Source organism: Apostichopus japonicus, chromosome 12, assembly GCF_037975245.1.
Source record: "Apostichopus japonicus isolate 1M-3 chromosome 12, ASM3797524v1, whole genome shotgun sequence".
NCBI lineage: Eukaryota > Metazoa > Echinodermata > Holothuroidea > Aspidochirotida > Stichopodidae > Apostichopus > Apostichopus japonicus.
In genome coordinates this window covers 6,038,871-6,056,536 of record NC_092572.1, presented here as the reverse complement: position 1 = coordinate 6,056,536, position 17,666 = coordinate 6,038,871, and the positions used below count along the sequence as shown (strand labels likewise).

The following is a 17,666-nucleotide window of genomic DNA, read 5'->3' as shown; positions in this document are numbered from 1 at the left end:
TCAGGCCGATGAACAGTATGATGTCATCATCAGGCCACATGAACATTATGATGTCATCATCAGACCACATTAACGTTATGATGTCAACATTAGGCCACATGAACATTATGATGTCATCATCAGGCCTCATGAACATCATCATGTCATCAGGCCACATGTACATTATGATGTCATCATCAGGCCACATGAACATCATAACATCATTGTTGTTGTTGTTTAATTACTCTTGTTTGCTTTCAGATGAGCTATGTGCTGAAGAATGCCAAAATGGTGGCATTTGTGTTGAAGGAGCCTGTGAATGTGCTGCGGGTTACCATGGAGATTTCTGCGAGGAAATAAGTAAGTGCAAAATTAGTATACTTTATGGTTTTTCGTTTATTTTGTCACTAGAGATGGTATTAAGTAACTTTAATTTGCCAGTGGTTTTATAGTGAATTGAGTGTTGGACATATCGTCACATGCTTGCGTGGGGGAGGAATGTGGGGCATGGATGTGGGGCATGGATGTGGGGGTAAGGAATGGATTGCTGACAATGGGTGGAAGAGAGTTTAAATCACAAATACAGTAGGATTGTGAGAGGCAGTAGTAAGTTTTTGTAAAATTTAGATTTCTGTTATCAATTACATTGTTTTGATAAATACCTAACATACATATTAGGCTATAGGACATCAGTACATACCCAACTTTGTTTGTCACCTTATTCCTGCCATTCCATTCGCAACAATCTATCAAGTCATTTGAAGCAATGAGGCTTAGCAATTGGGAGGTTCGGGGTTCGATTCCCGGCCGGGTCATAGTAAGGTGGGTTTTTCATCCAAGAGCAACCTACGGTTTTCCCATCTGAAATGACTTTCTAAATTGAAAAGATTCCAAATTTGAGTTAAAATGTTGAATTGGAAGCCACCCGACGTGTAAGTTGTAAATCCATAAGCCCTTGCGGGTTTCTCCCACATTTGTGGTCGCTTAAGCGTCGTAAAAATAACTGCTGATTATTATGATTATTATTATTACTATTAAGTCCAGTTGCCATTTTCCTTACTATAATTCCATCCTTGTTTTGTTTGCTATAGAGTAGATGCATGTTTGAGTACATACTTAAATGGAGGGCTCTGTTTCAGAGGGTAATCTATGTCCATTCTTTCGTTTTCTCATACAGTTGATGCATGTTTCGGTAATTGCCTAAATAGAGGGCTCTGTTTCAGAGGAAAATGTAGATGTCCATTTGGCTTCCGTGGTGAACACTGTGAGATTGAGAGTAAGTTCTTTTAGATAAATCCTTTTTTCGTATACCTTACACATTGGAGACAGTGGGTTCAAAATACTTAACCAGCAAAAGTAAAAGATGAATGATGTTATTCCTTGTCTGGGATATGATCCTTTCAAGCTTGTGAATCACAAATAAAAAGGATCAAAATTCATATCAAAACTGTATTCTACTTCTGTTTCAATTTGAGACAAAAATATGTTCTATTTGTAGGAATCCTAGTTTTGTTTTATGTGGTTCTCTGAATCACACTCTATAAAGTTGCTTTGCAGTAAATAAAATTATTTATCCCCAACTTTTGAACATTAGAAGACATTCAATTTCAAACTTTGTAAGTACACAGATGTTTGGCTGAATGAGTCACAATATAATACTTCACTGTTCAACCTTACAGTTGATTTGTCTGTGCAATCTGCCCATTAACCCTTTGTCAGCTATATTGATTTGATTTTCTCTGCGAGGAAAATCAAATTGTCATGCCTTTCATGCATTTATCTGCACAGGCTCTTTTTGCAGTAGATAATCAGTTAGTTTACATTTTATTTTTCTCTCTTTAACTATTTATCGTTATTGTCAGAAATACAAGTTTTACTATTTAGAAGAAACAGTAGCAAAAACACATCAAATAATTAACAGGGAATACTTTATTCGGTATCACAGCACAGAATTCTATGCAAAATGGACAAACTGCTCTTCCAGTGCAAAAAATGTATAGTAGGTTCTTGCACACAGGGAAACCATAGTATTTTATAATCAACAATGTTTAGCGACTTCAAAACTGCTACACAAAATTTGGACCGTAAATTATTTCTTGCTTACTAGTGATCCAGGAATTTCATACTTTATCAGATTTATTTCTGGAATGGGCTGTATTGTAAACCATTTCAATATCAGTGTCCTTAGATACTTGATCAGTTCTAGCAAGGTTTACATCATGTCCTAGCCCATATCTCCTCTGTACTTTATACAACTGTCGTGGTCTGATCTTTTTTTAGCACCCATACTAGTCATTTTCCCAGACACCACCCACATTATCAGTTGTAGCAAGGTTTTCAGCATGTCCTAGCCCAAATCTCCTCTGAACTTTATACAACTTTTATTGTCTGTTCTTTTCTCAGCACCTATCCTAGTCGTTTTCCCAGACACCACCCACATTATCGTCAATATTGGTGATGAAGTCCAAGCTACCTGTAAATTGAATGAAGAGCTGCAATTGGAAGCTGAACAATCTGTCAAATGGCTGGATCAAGAAGGCAACATGATACCATCGATACAAGAAGGTAAAAAAAAAAATGATCAATTTCATTTATTAAATTTTACTCTCAGTCTGATTATTAACAACATGTCAATTGCAAGTTTATTGTTTGGTGTGAATTAACTATTATTAGAAGGTTGGACACTCAAAAGTTAAAACAGAGATCCCTGTAATTCAATAACCACTCTAGAAGCGTTTCCACTACGGTATAATTATCAAGTCAGTGTCGTTGCCATGTTCTTTACATGTTATGAATTTGATACAAGACTCATGTTTACATTCTTTATGCTTATACCATGTATCAGATTAGTTCTTTATAATACTCTCTAGTTGTACAACCCTTTTGGCTCATATAGTGACAGTGCTTCTTACATCTATTTTTTTTTTTGATAACAAAGATAATGTTAACCCTGAAGAAGATATGTTATTATCCAAACATCAGGTCCTGCAACATAATGATTTATTACTTATTTATTAAGTATTTATAGTTCGATTTACCTACACTAGCTTGTTGCAGTAGATATGCAGTTTGTTAACAGCCCTTTTTTTTCTTTTCTTTTTTCTTCATAAAAAAAAAAAAAAAAATTGGGGTTAGAAATATGTACTACATGTGGTTTCAAAGAAGAAGAAAAAGTGGTTAAAGTTGAAAATGTTGTTTCTATTTCATCCATGAAGCTTCTGTAATATTTTTTATCTCATTTCAGCTGATAATGTTGATACATACATTGAACACTTGCCTGATAGAGCTGTACAACTGACCATCGCAAACTTTGACAACAGTGATGCGGGAACCTACGCCTGTACACTAGGCATATGGATAAGGAATGTAACAGTCTATCCACAACGTAAGAAAAACTATTCTTAGTCTGGTCTATTAGCATACAATGTAGCCTCTTATCATACCATACATAGTCTCTTATACAATACATAGTCTCTTGTCATAGAATGCATAGTCTCTTATCATACAATACCTAGTCTGATCATACAATACATAGTCTCTTATCATACAATACATAGTCTCTTATCATTCAATACATAGACTCTAATTATACAATACTTAGCCTCTTGTCATAGAATACATAGTCTCTTATCATACAATACATAGTATTTTATCATACAATACATAGACTCTTATCATACAATACATAGTCTCTTATCATACAATACATAGTCTCTTATCATTCAATACATAGACTCTAATTATACAATACTTAGCCTCTTGTCATAGAATACATAGTCTCTTATCATATACTACCTAGTCTCTGATCGTACAATACATAGTCTCTTATCATACAATACATAGTCTCTTATCATTCAATACATAGACTCTTATTATACAATACTTAGCCTCTTGTCATAGAATACACAGTCTCTTATCATACAATACATAGTCTCTTATCATATACTACCTAGTCTCTGATCGTACAATACATAGTCTCTTGTCATAGAATACATAGTCTCTTATCATACAACACTCAGTCTCTTATCATACTGTATTTTATAGCATCTCAGAATGATTTTCTTTCTTTAATATCTCAGGTGATGATTCTTGGAAGTTGACAAACACCAAAGTGCATGATAGAAGTTAAATTTTGTTAAAACCTATTGAAATTGTTGTCTTTTAGCTTCCAGAGTAAAGATTGACATTTCCTGATATAAAGTTAACAATTAAGTAGATGTGATTATACATAGTCAAAAGGAGTAATCTGCAAACATCTAATTTTATACAATTTTCATCTCACATATAATGTCTCCCTCCAGCCATCAATTGCAAAAATCCATGTATGAACGGTGGACATTGTCAAAATGGACTATGTCTCTGTCCCCAAAATGTAACCGGGGAATACTGCCAGATTCCACGTAATGGTAAGTTTTTCTATTCTCTGGTAATTTGAAATTAATATTTGTTTGAAAAAGGATTCAAGATGCAATATGTAAGAGGCTCAGCAGACAACACAGAACCTTTCTTAATATTCAAAAGATCTTACTGATGTTGACTGAAATAAATCTGCCAGTTTCCTTGTGTTTCAGTGGTACTCAGGGCCTACCGTGGGATTTCTCGTGTGAGAGGGGGTGACTGGGTTGTGACACAAGAGGGCATAAGCAGCCATGGGGTGGGGGGGGGGGTCTGAGAGCATGGTCAGCTGGAAAATGTTGTTAACATCCTAATGTCAATCGTGATCATCCTAACAATAAATTAGATCAATTTTATTCTAAATAGGCAGAAGAACATTTATTTGTTGCTTTTAATTTAGTGTTCTCAGCCAAATTTTCAATGTCAGATGATCACATGGGTTACAAAAGTTGGGATTGCAATCATTGCATTGTTTCTTCTTCTCTAAGACATTGAGGCCGTGATGTCGGTAATATATATGCGAGGCGGTTGGAAAAACACAGAGAGGCCGCCACCTCACACAAAATGAATACCAGGGAATAACCCTGCTCTAATAACATAGCTAACGATCTATTTCTTTTTTTGCATTCTGCCTGCAGATACGGACGAATGTTTACTAGAGTGTATGAATGGCGGGATATGTGTCCAGGGGGCCTGCATATGCATCTCGGGCTACACTGGAATGTTATGTGAATCAGGTAAAAATTACATATTGTTCATGGAAAGTGTTATTTCATATATACACCAAATGTGTTATATATCTCAAGCTACAACTAGCTTATTGTTTAACTATTCTTGTCTTGTCAATGTCTAAAGAGAGGGAATAGCACCATCATAGCTGGATATGAGGTAGGCAGCATAGAAGGTATCTTATAAGCCCACTCTGGTGATTCCTCCATGACTCGCAAATGTTCTTAAAAAATTCCTTTAATAAATGGGATGAAATTAAAGATACACAATTTTGTTCCTCCACAGAGGTCCAGTGTGATCCAGCGTGCAAGGACCGCTTCAGATGTGACAGAGGTATTTGTGTCTGTTCTGTGGGATTGACGGGTCCAAACTGTACGCAAAGTGAGTACTGCATTTTCGTTACAACAGTTTGAGTACATGGAGAAATCCTGTTGGTTATGAGTACAAGAGTACTATATTGCTCTTTGTATATAGTCCACACTGTTAGTTGCATAATATCACAGGTAGTGTGTGTCTCCAGGATATGAGTAGTATTAGTACAACAGTATGGGCACAAGGAGAAATCCTGTTGGTAATGAGCACAAGAGTACTAGCTTGCTCTTAGTATATAGTCCACACTATTGATTGCATAGCATCACAGGCAGTGTGTGTCTCCAGGAAATGAGTAGTATAAGTACAGCAAGTATGCTAGATTATGAGTTTGAGTTCAGACTTCAAGTCTGAGTACCACTCAAAGGTAAAAACCTAGCCTCAGTCAACAGTTGACTTTGCCACATTTCTTGTGTTCTGTTATGGTCCCTTTCATCTTAATCACAGAAGGATATCTTTAATCTGTAACTCTAAATAAAGTTTCTTGGAAGGAAGATCTTCAGTCAAATATATTACTTAAAATTTCAATAATTGCTGGAAGGTAAAAACATTATTGTATCCATCGTTATGTTTCTGTTTAATGTTTACAAAGACAATGAATAATCATATGCTCGTAAACAAGTTTTCAAACATCAGAATACATTAATTGAAGAGCTGAAGACTAATGAATGAGATGTTTTCTCTTTTGCAGATATCAATGAATGCCAGATCAATATGAACCTCTGTAAGTACGGATGTGAAGATACCTATGGTGGTTACAGATGTAATTGCGAACCTGGGTTTGAGTTTGATGAAAACAACGAATGTGTGGGTAAGTTTAGGTTATCACTATAAACCTCTGCTTCCGAAATGAACATAAACTGTCTGTACAAATGTTCTGAGAGTAAATAATCCCCCCACCCCACCCCCCTCACTTCCCCACACCCTGTCATCTCCATCACCTTCCTCTCTAACTTACTCTAAAGCTGTAAGCAGATGTTTCCTCGAACATTACAGATATTGAGCTGAGAGACTAAGGATTTACAAATACTTTCTAGTTTTAATCTTATTCTGTCAGAGGTTAGTGCAAGTAACAGGTCGAAAGAATATCCAAGTTCATGTCATGGATTCTGTAATTTGAGCCAGATTCACTGCATAGAACAGGAGGCTTCTAATTGAGCTCTCAAAAATAATGAGAAACAGCGCAATGGTATACTTTTAGTATTCCTTATGTCTGAGTTTGGTGTTTGTTCCCGTTTGACTTAACATGTATTTCACTGGATATTATATGCATAATAGAAATGATTAGAAAATTAACTGGAGTGAATCAGGTGGGATTTGGAATTTGGTTTTTTAACTATCCCAATATTTCATATTTTCTTGTTTAATTATGGCATTGAAAATATAGAATATATTCATACGTTAGTAAAATTGTCAACATTATTTTTTATATTTATAGCATCATATTTGCAAGCTCATTGAAAAAGTCTGCATGATCTTCTACTTAAAATTAAAAGTTGTGCAATAATTCTGTGTTTTTTTTTTCTTTTCCACTTGCTCTTTTCTCTTCAGATATTAATGAATGCGAGGGTGAACATGAATGTGAACAGGAATGTATTAATGTACCAGGATCATATTCATGTGACTGTTACCCAGGTCACTTCTTGAATGAAGACAGACGTACATGTTTGGGACCTGCAGGTAAAATATCATACTAAAAGTATTAAATTTGCAACAATTTATAGAACACTGCAGTGTGTGTTGCTTAAAATGTAAATTTATGATTTTCATTCATTGCACGTTCTTGGCAAACCAAGTCAAGTCTTACTTTGTGTACTACCAAAAAAGTAATAGTGTGCAGCTTAACATCCTGAAACTTGGCCTATTTTTTTCCTATTTCTTATCCAAGTACTGTTAGGCTTTCAATTGGCATTTCATATTTAATTTCATATGCTCAACTTGCAATAGTTAACTTACATTTTGGATTTATGAAAAGTTGCTCTAAATAAAGATGAGAAAAAAAAAAGAAAGACAAAATGTATAAATCTTTTTGGGCAACACTGTCACATTGACAGTCTAGTAACTTTTTCATTTATTTGAAGTTCACATTTATTTTCTGAGTCTCTATATTATGATTTCATCTTAAAGAAGATTTCATGTCAACATTTTGATCTTGATACAGCTTGCCTTTATGAAGGCATATTTTACAAGACTGGTTCTACATGGGAAACTGATAACGGCTGTGTTGAGTGTACGTGTATGGAGGGAGTCACTGTTTGCCATGATGTTCAGTGTACGGTTGGTAAGTATACAGTGAGCAGACGATAATACCTCCTAAGATCTTAAATGTATGGAGAGTGAAGGGATGGTAAAAATGGACACACAAATCATTCTTTTTCTGGCAAAGTATGAATATCATAATTCCATTTAGGTTTTTGACATTTATTTTTTTATTTTTCTTGTGGCAAATTAAATAATTCTTTATCGTTTAGACGTTTTAGGCTTCATTTACTTTTGTATAACTCTTACTTTTGCTGAACTCATATTTTAAAGGAAACATTTATTTACTCTTTTAGGGATATAATAAAATAGAAAGCAATTAATCAATCGATTATTCAATTGATCGATATCTGCCTTGCAGTTCAATGCACATTAACATAGCCAGATACCTGCCATGCCTTACACTAAAACTTATTGGTATTTTTACTTGCCATTGTTTTTTCTTTGTTTCTTTTGTCACCAGAGAAAGATATGAATGATAATTTTCATCTTTTCTTCTCTCAACAGATAGAAACTGTGAGCATTCCCGTATTGTTTACCACCATGGTGCCAACTGGACCGCCCTTCATGACCCCTGCCTGCACTGTTCATGTAATGACAGTTTAGTGACTTGTTACTCTGAGGTTTGTCTCCCCAGATGCTCCCATCCTGCGCCCCGGCATGGCCAATGCTGTCGTGAATGTAGTGGTGAGTGCCGTACTAGCTTCAAATTGATGTCATGTTGTGTACTGAAACATTAATGAAAATTTTTATTGATAGACCAATTATATACTGCTATTTAGAAGATTAATTATCAAATGTTCCTTTCTTTTGCAGACTGTTTGTACGAAGGTACCCTCATCCACAATAACAGAATGTTCAAGCCTCTGGCAGATAACTGTTCGGTGTGTGAATGTAACGTAAGTATTACTATTAATATGCTGTAAGGAGTGAGAACAGAAGAATTACATCTGAGAGGGAAGTCTTTGGTTGGGGGCGGAGGAAGGGAATGACTCCTATGAGGGGAGTCTTAAGTTGTGATGGGTAAAGGGAATGACACCTGGGAGGGGAGTCTTAAGTTGTGATGCGCAAGGGAATGACACCTGGGAGTCTTTGGTTGGGTTGGAGAGGGAGGAAGGAGGGGGGGGGGGAGGAATGTGCTATTACAAACAAACATAATGGCAGTTTATCCAAATAGAGATAACATTTACCCAGGTGAGTGGCAGCATTTGTATCACTTTGTTTTATAAAGTTATGTACGTTTTCATATCTTTCATATCACTAAAATGAGCGCTAAATTTTTTAATTTTCCAAGATTGCCTTCAACCCCCCTGCACCCCAACCCCTGGGAACCCCACTAGGGGTATCCCCCCTCCCCCGACAAATTCGCCAAGATCCCTGCCATTAACACTACTAGCAACCACTAGTATTCATAGGTATGCATTCCACATTCAACTATATTGTCAACCTGAAACTTATATTTTACATGATGCAAACTAGTTATGGTAAAATTACCAGGTAGGATATTTTGCTGCTTGAAACAGTTATTTGATATACGATTGTTTTCCCAGGATGGTGACATTATTTGTTCTGAGATAACATGCCCAGAAGTAACCTGTGAGAAACCAACACAGAAAGCATGTTGTCTGACATGTGAAGGTAGGACTTATGATTATATCTAAAGACTGACCTGGTCATAGTTCTTGCTGCATTCAAACTATGATTTTCAACTCTCCTGAGTGAATTAATTGCAACAGCTCTCTGGATTAATCCTCCTTGTGTCTTGCTGGGTGTTCGACTTCTCTCTGTTTCTTGCAAATGTTTTACTTTTCTTGTAAAAACAGTAAGAAAGTTAAGAAAGAATGCTCCAGCTCACCATATATTGGCATTGAAAACAAGTATTGAGAGCAGTTTGCCCAGAATGCACTACAATAGATAAAACATATCATGTTCATATTTTTAAATACATCCAGTTTATTTTTGTCATCTTGTATGATTTATTATTCATTACGATATATTCTAATATTAAAAAACAGCCATTTGAATTTGGCAGACAAGTTTTCCTTTCTACTGAGCGAGTGTTGCACAAGAAGAAACCCTGGCTTCTGGATGTTTTGCACTAATTAAAGTCTTAATGAGCTAACTATAATTCTGGAATTTGGTTCAAACTTGATGCTTTTCATTATTTGCCCAGACTTCTTGCCATAAGTACTATTAAACACATATTAAAGGAAAGCCTCAGAATTGGACTAGTTACTCCACTATTAAACTTGAATGTGCCAAGTTTAATGACCAATATTGTGATAGGAATCAGTTGTTTTTTCAAAATCAGTTCTGTAAATGTATTTGTGCTGGTCTTTGCCTCTCATTGAGTGGCATATTATACACATTTTCTTAACATAATGGTATATTATATGTTTTTTGTTTGCCCCAAATATTGGTTAAGTTAATTTAACTTGATAGTGCCAAGTTTAATGACTTATATTGTTATAGGAACGAACTATCAGATGTTTTTCAAAATCAGTTCTTTAAATGTATTTGTGCTGGACTTTACCCCTCATTGAGTGGCATATTATACACATTTTCCTAACATAATGGGTATATTATATATTTTTTATTTCTTTCTCATTAATATTGCTTAATGTTCTCAGTAATGTTATTTCTTTCTCTCAGATAACTGTGTTTTCCAAGGTGTGGAATATGAAAATGGTGACAGCTTTACTTTACTGGATTCCTGTAAGCTCTGTACTTGTCTGGTGAGGATAAAGTAGCTGCAGTATGGATTTTAATATTTGTTTGATGTGTTCTACAATTCTCTATCAACCTCATTGCAGTTACAATCATCATCATGATCATCATCATGATAAACCTAGGACGGCTGGAACAGTAGCTGTATGGTAATCCAGAGGTCACGGGGGTCTAATCTACTTTTCTAGTCCAAAAAGTGCTTTGCTCTCTTCACTTTTTCATCTCAATTTTAAGGTTGAGTTTTCTGCTACTACCCAACAACATTTATGCGTGGCAATATACTCTATTCAACCTTTAGAAGAGGAAGAAAATGACAAACTGAACTTTATACAATGTTATTCCTAAATGCACACTTTGTGTTTCATTCTAACATGAGAACAATGAACACAGATATTAACCAACATTCCTTTATCAGAGATGCCAACCGGTACGATTTAATCGTATTTAGTACTATAAAACAAGTGAAATACGATAATACGATATTGCCTCTTGAAAATACGATTTTTCATCTTTCAAAAAAAAAATTTTTTTTAATGAAGCGGAATCCCATAGAAACATGTACAAGTAACCCCCCAAACCCCGACAAGCACGTTGAACAACGAGCCTACATGGGCGGGAAATACGCGGAATCGGCAGCTTTACAATTTTCTCATTAATTGTTAATGAAAAAGCAAACAACTTGCCCGTTCTTACCAGTGAAACATTTTTCCGACATTTTACTGGCCTGGGGCCAGTGGTAGTGTCGAGTTGTCATGTAAATCTGATTTTTCTCTCCAAAATCTGATTTTTAAGTATATTCAGTCTGTTTTTTTGTGTCAAGAGGTTGGCATCTCTGCTTTATGACTCGATTTTGGTAACTTTCTGCTTGACAGGAGGGCGCTGTTGAGTGCCTAAGGATTACCTGTGAGCCTCTAAATTGCACCCGCCAGCAACAGATACAGGATCCTAGTGAGTGTTGTCCCAGGTGTGTAGAGGATGGATGCTACGACCGTTGGAGTATATTCCACCAGACTGACTCAGAATGGACAGATCTTTACGATATATGTCAGTCGTGTACATGCCAGGTTAGTCTTCAACAAACAGCTGTTTCATATTTATGACATCATTTGAGATCCACATGGTTTGTGTGTTTATTGTAAGTTGTGTAACAGGTGAGGTAATTCAAACACAGGCATGTATCTTGTATGCACACATACTGTACTTCATTTAGTTAGGATCATTGAGGTTTGGCTGGAAGAGCCCTCATTGAGTAGCTATTGAGTACTTCATATTACATTGTACCTGAACGATGATAGGAGAATTTAGTCTTATCATTGAAACAATGAAATGAATGCTACTAATGGTTCTATGGATAATCCGGTTGTCAAGATAATTACCAAATATTAAATCTCTGGAAAGTTCATATAAAGCTCAATTGGAGTACAAAACATTGCTTGAACAATTCTAAAGTTATGTTCTTTTCACTTGATGTAAACAACAGCGCCATCTTTCACAACATTCAACATGCTTTGTCTGTTGACAAGGCTCTTATGCATTGTCGACATGTCATCTGAGGCCATTGAAAGTCTCATGTTTCCCTATAGAGTTTTGTGTTGCAAGTTAGGACCAGACCGCATGGTCTGTTAATTATACAATGTAGCAGGGATGTGCTCACGCCTGAATTCCGTCCAGCACAAACAGCATTACTTTCCGCCGGCACTATTTTTGATGATTACTTAAACAAAAGTTACAATTACCAAAATATGGGTGAATACTTAGCTCCGGAATAGGAAAAAAAATAGCACCATTTGCCATCTAACGATTACTTCATTTGTTGAATTTTCCAGATGGGAGGGGGACACCCCCATCCTTTAGACCCTTCCCCTAGAATGTGGATCACACTACTGCCCCAATCGGCTCCCCACTCTAATAATCCTAAGCACATGCCTGATTTAGTCCAGTTGATGAATCTGAGTAGCTTAAAAGGATAATTTCACAACAGTTGGAAGGTTTTATAGAAATTCAACCTATACTGATAGAAGTGTGTCTTTAATCGTTTAGAACACTATCAAATTTAATTAAAGGGGCACCCTTTGATGGCATTAAGGATATAAGTGACTTTCTTTTAATAAAGTACCTGTCTATTATTTTTAAAAGGTATCAGAAAACAGGATAGATTTCATTCCTTTTTAAAGTTGTACATGTGGTTAAGTATCTTACAGTCCTCCTCTCTTGTCTTTTATGTTTAATTCAGGAGGGCGGAGTAGTCCAGTGTGTGCGTGAAGAGTGTAATACAGTCTGTCCAGCATCCCGCTTCTCCGCAAACATCTCACCTTCGGTGTACATTGAGGGTGAATGCTGCCCTGACTGCTTAGGTAAGTTCATTTCTATTTCAAGGCAAGTACATGGTCAGGGACCATCCCCCACACCCCCCCCACCAGCCTGCACACCGAATGTACATAAAGACTGCAGGCTTTCTGTTAAATCCAGTGCTCATTTAGGTCCCATGTAAAATTAATTTCCTGTGATTCCATACATTTGTTAAGACTGGACATTTTAGTTTGTGAACCGCAGCACACTGCTGACTGCCGGTCAGAACATTACATCTGCTCAGTGTTCCTGACCGATGCTGACTCGACTTAAAACTGTCAAAATCATGGTCAGTGGAAGTCTTAGGTCCGCACACACACACACACTGCCTGACTTGCCACCATCTTCTGCATGGCGACGGTCGAGTCGGCTTGGCTGTAGGTCTGTCCCAGTATTGTCAGACAGTGTGTCATTTTGTCATTGCTTGCAATGGGCAAGTTAATAATAGGATAGTTGGATAGGATAGGATAGGATAATAGGATAGGCATAGTTGTTAATAATAGGATAAATAAACACCCTCTCAATAGTAGTAGTCTGCTGTATATATTGAGTTACTATTTATCATGATAATCTGAAAGTGTACCCTTATTCATCAGTGTTGCATGTGGGATGAACAGTATGGTTGAGGTTGCAAACCAACTTGATATGAAAACCATTTTCTGTCTAGTCATATATTTATTCGACAAAAGAAAAGAAAACATGCAAGTTAAAAAAGATAAAAAAATAAGCATATATCTCACGAACGTGAAGCCAACATACAATTTAAAAAAATTAATAATCAACCGATAGCGTTTAATACAACAGTAACACTTAAATAGTGGACGGATATGGGATGGTATTACATCACAGCTATTGTGCAATTCCCATATGGGAATATAGCGGGCAGTGGCAATAAGTTCATCTTTGTCCACATATTTCAGACAGCTGTTTGCCAGTGAATACTAGTCCAGTCAAACTATGCTGAATATGGCCGAACCTAGAACAAATTGCTTCAGAAGGTTTTTTTGTTTTAAATAGTTCCCTAGAGTCCCCTCTACATCATATCAAAAGTTATCTCAAAGTTACCCCCCTAAGGGCCCTAATTTGCATAAATTCAAGATGGCCGCCATGTCAGAACTCAATGTACAGCAAACTTTTTTCTGGGTGGTTTTAGGGCCCATAAATGTATTGCCAACAGATAGGAATGTGATATCAATCTATCAAATAAGGCTAATCCCGTCATGATATGACGTCACTATGACGTAGTATTACGTCATGTGATGACGTAGTCCCTGATTTTTACTGAAAATTCCTTGTGGGGTAGGTATTATCCAAGTTCCCGTAACGGACCTGGTAAGGGAGATCATTTCTAACAAACCAGCAGGCAAACTTTCGGGAAATTCAGTCACACAAATTCTTCTTCAGTATTACGCTAGTAATTGACGCTGGCTTCTTGCAATGCCCGCCTGTGCTGACATCAATGAATCGATGCAGGAACGTACAGGTGCAACATACAGTACTAGTGATCAGCATAAGTACCTTTTTGTTGCACGGAAGGAACGCGATCATAAAGACACTTGCGAGATCTTCCAGTACCTCAATGACTACAATCCATTCGTGTCAGAAGGAGCATTGCACAGCGTAGCCACTGGCGTGACTGCAAGTGCCTCGTGTAACCCACAGAAGCAAGGAAAGTCGGAGAAGCTATCTTGGACAAAATGATGGGACAAAACGCATTTGACTTTGTCTTCAGAAGGAAGGAACAAATAGAAAGAATGGGACTGAAACAGCTGGTTGTGGATGGCGAAAAACTGAAAATTGACCCTCAGCTTCTCTCTCAGAGGCTGCTAATTCTAGCTAACAACAGTGACTATAGCTTGGACGATCTATTGAAATATGAACTTTCTGCGCAACCGACAGCATTGTTTGATAAACACGGTCTTCTCCGCCAAGCAAACAAGCCACAACTGGCTGATGCGCCACCGTCCACTTCATCAAATGAAGTCCAGCAGACGCGTGACAGCAAACCAGTGTACCGTGTCCTCGATGGAGGTTCTCTTTTACATAGATTTCCCTGGAAAAGGGGTGAAACGTTTGACTCCATAGCTTCTACGTACGTCAAGTATGTGAACACGTTTGCAAATCCAATTGTCGTTTTCGATGGATATGAAACGGACAGCTCCACAAAATATTTGACTCATCTCAGGCGATCAAAGGGTGCAGTTGGTCCACAGGTGTTCTTCACTGGCAGCATGGCGCTAAAGTCGAAAAAGGAACACTTTTTGGCAAACGTCGAAAATAAGTAGAAATTCATCAATTTCCTGTCTGAAAAACTCCAAACCCAGGGTATCAAAACATTGCACTCCAAAGGTGACGCTGATCTTTTGATTGCATTGACTGGGGTGAAGTGCGCAAAAATTGGTGCTACACATGTTATCGAAGAAGACACCAACCTTCTAATGTTAATTTGTCACCATGCTGAAGAGGACATGGATGAATTGACATTTCGATCGGACAAAGCAGTGAAACCAGATAAAAACACTAAAATTAGAGAGTGGCAGATCAATGCTTTGCAGACTTCTCTGGGTGAAAAGCTGTGCTACCTGTTGCCCATCATCCATGCCATTGGAGGTTGTGACACAACTTCGAGATTGTACGGGATTGGTAACGGACTACCTCTCAAAAAGGCGATGTCAAACACTTCGTTTGCAAAGCAGCTGGAGCAAGTGTTGTATTGTTCCACTCGTGAGGAGATGAAAACCTCGGGGAAGAAGGTCCTAGTAGAATTATACGGAGGCAAGAACACAGAGTCCTTAGATTCACTGAGGATAAGAAGTTCAAGGACAAAGTAGTGAGGTGTGCTTCCAGCGTAGAGATACAAAATCTTCCACCCACACTGGATGCCGGAATGTACCACATATATCGAGCCTTTTACCAAGCTAAATGTTGGATGTCAAAGGATGAGGACTGTGCATTGAGGGCAGTAGATTGGGGATGGCAGGATGATCTGCAGGGCAAACTTATGCCTAGAACAATGGACTGTCAGCCTGCCCCTGACAATATTCTCAAGTTGATAAGGTGCTAGTGTAAAGGGGACTGCTCCACAAACAGATGCAGCTGCAGAAAGCAAGGCCTGAAATGTACAAATGCCTGTGGTGAATGTCGTGGTGATGCCTGTTCCAATAGCACAGCTATTGACGTGACTGAGGAGGACACGGACATGTAACTCACGGGGGCTGAGCCAAGTAGTGCAGCTGGTTTATTGGACTAAGTATTTGGTCCCAAAGAGTGTTCTAGGGCTAAAGAAACAGCAATCAAAACCAAATTATACAGGGAATTACAATAACAAGGTACAAAATGTCTATTTTCAGTAAAAATCAGGGACTACGTCATCACATGACGTAATACTACGTCATAGTGACGTCATATCATGACGGAATTCGCCTTATTTGATAGATTGATATCACATTCCTATCTGTTGGCAATACATTTATGGGCCCTAAAACCACCCAGAAAAAAGTTTGCTGTACATTGAATTCTGACATGGCGGCCATCTTGAATTTATGCAAATTAGGGCACTTAGGGTGGGTAACTTTGAGATAACTTTCGATATGAGGTTCAGTGGGGTCCAATGAACCATTCAAAGCAAAAAAACCTTCTGAAGCAATTTGTTCTAGGTATTTTATAATTTGACTGGACTATACAGTTTCAGGTGTTTTCAGTGTGATGCTTCCTGCTGGTAGAGTAACTTGTTAAATTATTATATTTCTGTTAATCTTCACGTGGCCACTGTGTCAAACTCAAAGGATGCTTAACAGGCTGCAGCATCTTGCAGCCAAGCTGTGTAGGACAAAATCTATTGTGTCCCACAGTTTGGCACAATAGTCACTGCAAGTGTTCAGAGACAACCCCTATTGTTTGATATATTGATTCATTCTAGCTGAGCAGGATATCTGAAGCTGCATGCTTGCCGGTTTTCTTTTTCACACAGTGACTTAAGTCATGAATCTGCTAAGGAAGAAACATTGATATCCTGTCATTGGCTTTCTCCTTTCACAGGTTGTTATTATAATGGTGTTGGATATCACAACTCAGCAATCTTCCAGTCAGCTTACAATGAATGTGAGGATTGCCGATGTATCGATTCCTACGTTGTGTGTGAACCCATCAGCTGTGCAACCAAGTGTACCAACCCTTACCAACCAGAAGATGCATGCTGTCCTATTTGTGATGGTAGGAACAATTATCCTCAAGCTTGGAGTGGGGTTTGGGGGGGGGGGGAGTTGAAGGGAGGGAGCAGGAAGGATTGGGGCATAAATTACCTCCAGCTCAGTATTTCATCATTTGCTACTAAGGCCTTGCAACAGAAGTCACATTTTGCAACGAAGGCCAATGCCTTCACCTTCAACACCTTAACTTGGCAGGTAGTGCTTCCAGTGCTTCCTCTGACCATTTAGCACAAGGGTTTTACCATTGAGTATCTGTCAACCACAACAGATTTCCATACAAGCTAGTACTTTTTTGTATTCAGAATTTGTTACCTATGACACACCTTTGGAAACTATTCAATCTAAACTATTCTATTTGCATAGAATTTCTGGACTAATAAGTCACAGTCAAGAAGAGTGGACATGGCGCCTTTGTAACATACATGCATGGGCTTTTTCCCCAAATTCGCGGCATATCCGTGATTTCTTTTCTACCTCGGGTACAAAAAAACTATTATCCTAACACACTGTAGCATACGCAAACTGGAGCCTATACTGCAATTTTTGCAAAGTTCAGTGTTTTTTTTTTTTTAACCCAGGCTCATCCCTGAACATAGAACTGCAGAATTCTAGCATACACACAATAAGGCAGAAATTAATTGATGTTAGTAA

The 17,666-nt window shown here is 37.6% G+C and overlaps 1 protein-coding gene across 9 annotated transcripts in view; it reads left to right on the top strand.

The window, feature by feature from the left end:
* Positions 1 to 17,666, top strand: part of LOC139977877 (uncharacterized) — a 221,559-nt gene that overhangs the window by 190,249 nt on the left and 13,644 nt on the right. For all 9 annotated transcript variants that reach the window (XM_071987580.1, XM_071987579.1, XM_071987576.1 and 6 more), the window contains 17 exons: positions 241 to 339; positions 1,157 to 1,255; positions 2,383 to 2,544; positions 3,224 to 3,364; positions 4,281 to 4,385; positions 5,013 to 5,111; positions 5,389 to 5,484; positions 6,164 to 6,283; positions 7,024 to 7,152; positions 7,634 to 7,753; positions 8,239 to 8,418; positions 8,548 to 8,630; positions 9,282 to 9,369; positions 10,384 to 10,466; positions 11,331 to 11,522; positions 12,692 to 12,812; positions 16,846 to 17,019. In XM_071987580.1, coding sequence (XP_071843681.1) covers positions 241 to 339; positions 1,157 to 1,255; positions 2,383 to 2,544; positions 3,224 to 3,364; positions 4,281 to 4,385; positions 5,013 to 5,111; positions 5,389 to 5,484; positions 6,164 to 6,283; positions 7,024 to 7,152; positions 7,634 to 7,753; positions 8,239 to 8,418; positions 8,548 to 8,630; positions 9,282 to 9,369; positions 10,384 to 10,466; positions 11,331 to 11,522; positions 12,692 to 12,812; positions 16,846 to 17,019 — 2,091 coding nt within the window. The remainder of the gene's footprint in view (positions 1 to 240; positions 340 to 1,156; positions 1,256 to 2,382; positions 2,545 to 3,223; positions 3,365 to 4,280; positions 4,386 to 5,012; positions 5,112 to 5,388; positions 5,485 to 6,163; positions 6,284 to 7,023; positions 7,153 to 7,633; positions 7,754 to 8,238; positions 8,419 to 8,547; positions 8,631 to 9,281; positions 9,370 to 10,383; positions 10,467 to 11,330; positions 11,523 to 12,691; positions 12,813 to 16,845; positions 17,020 to 17,666) is intronic.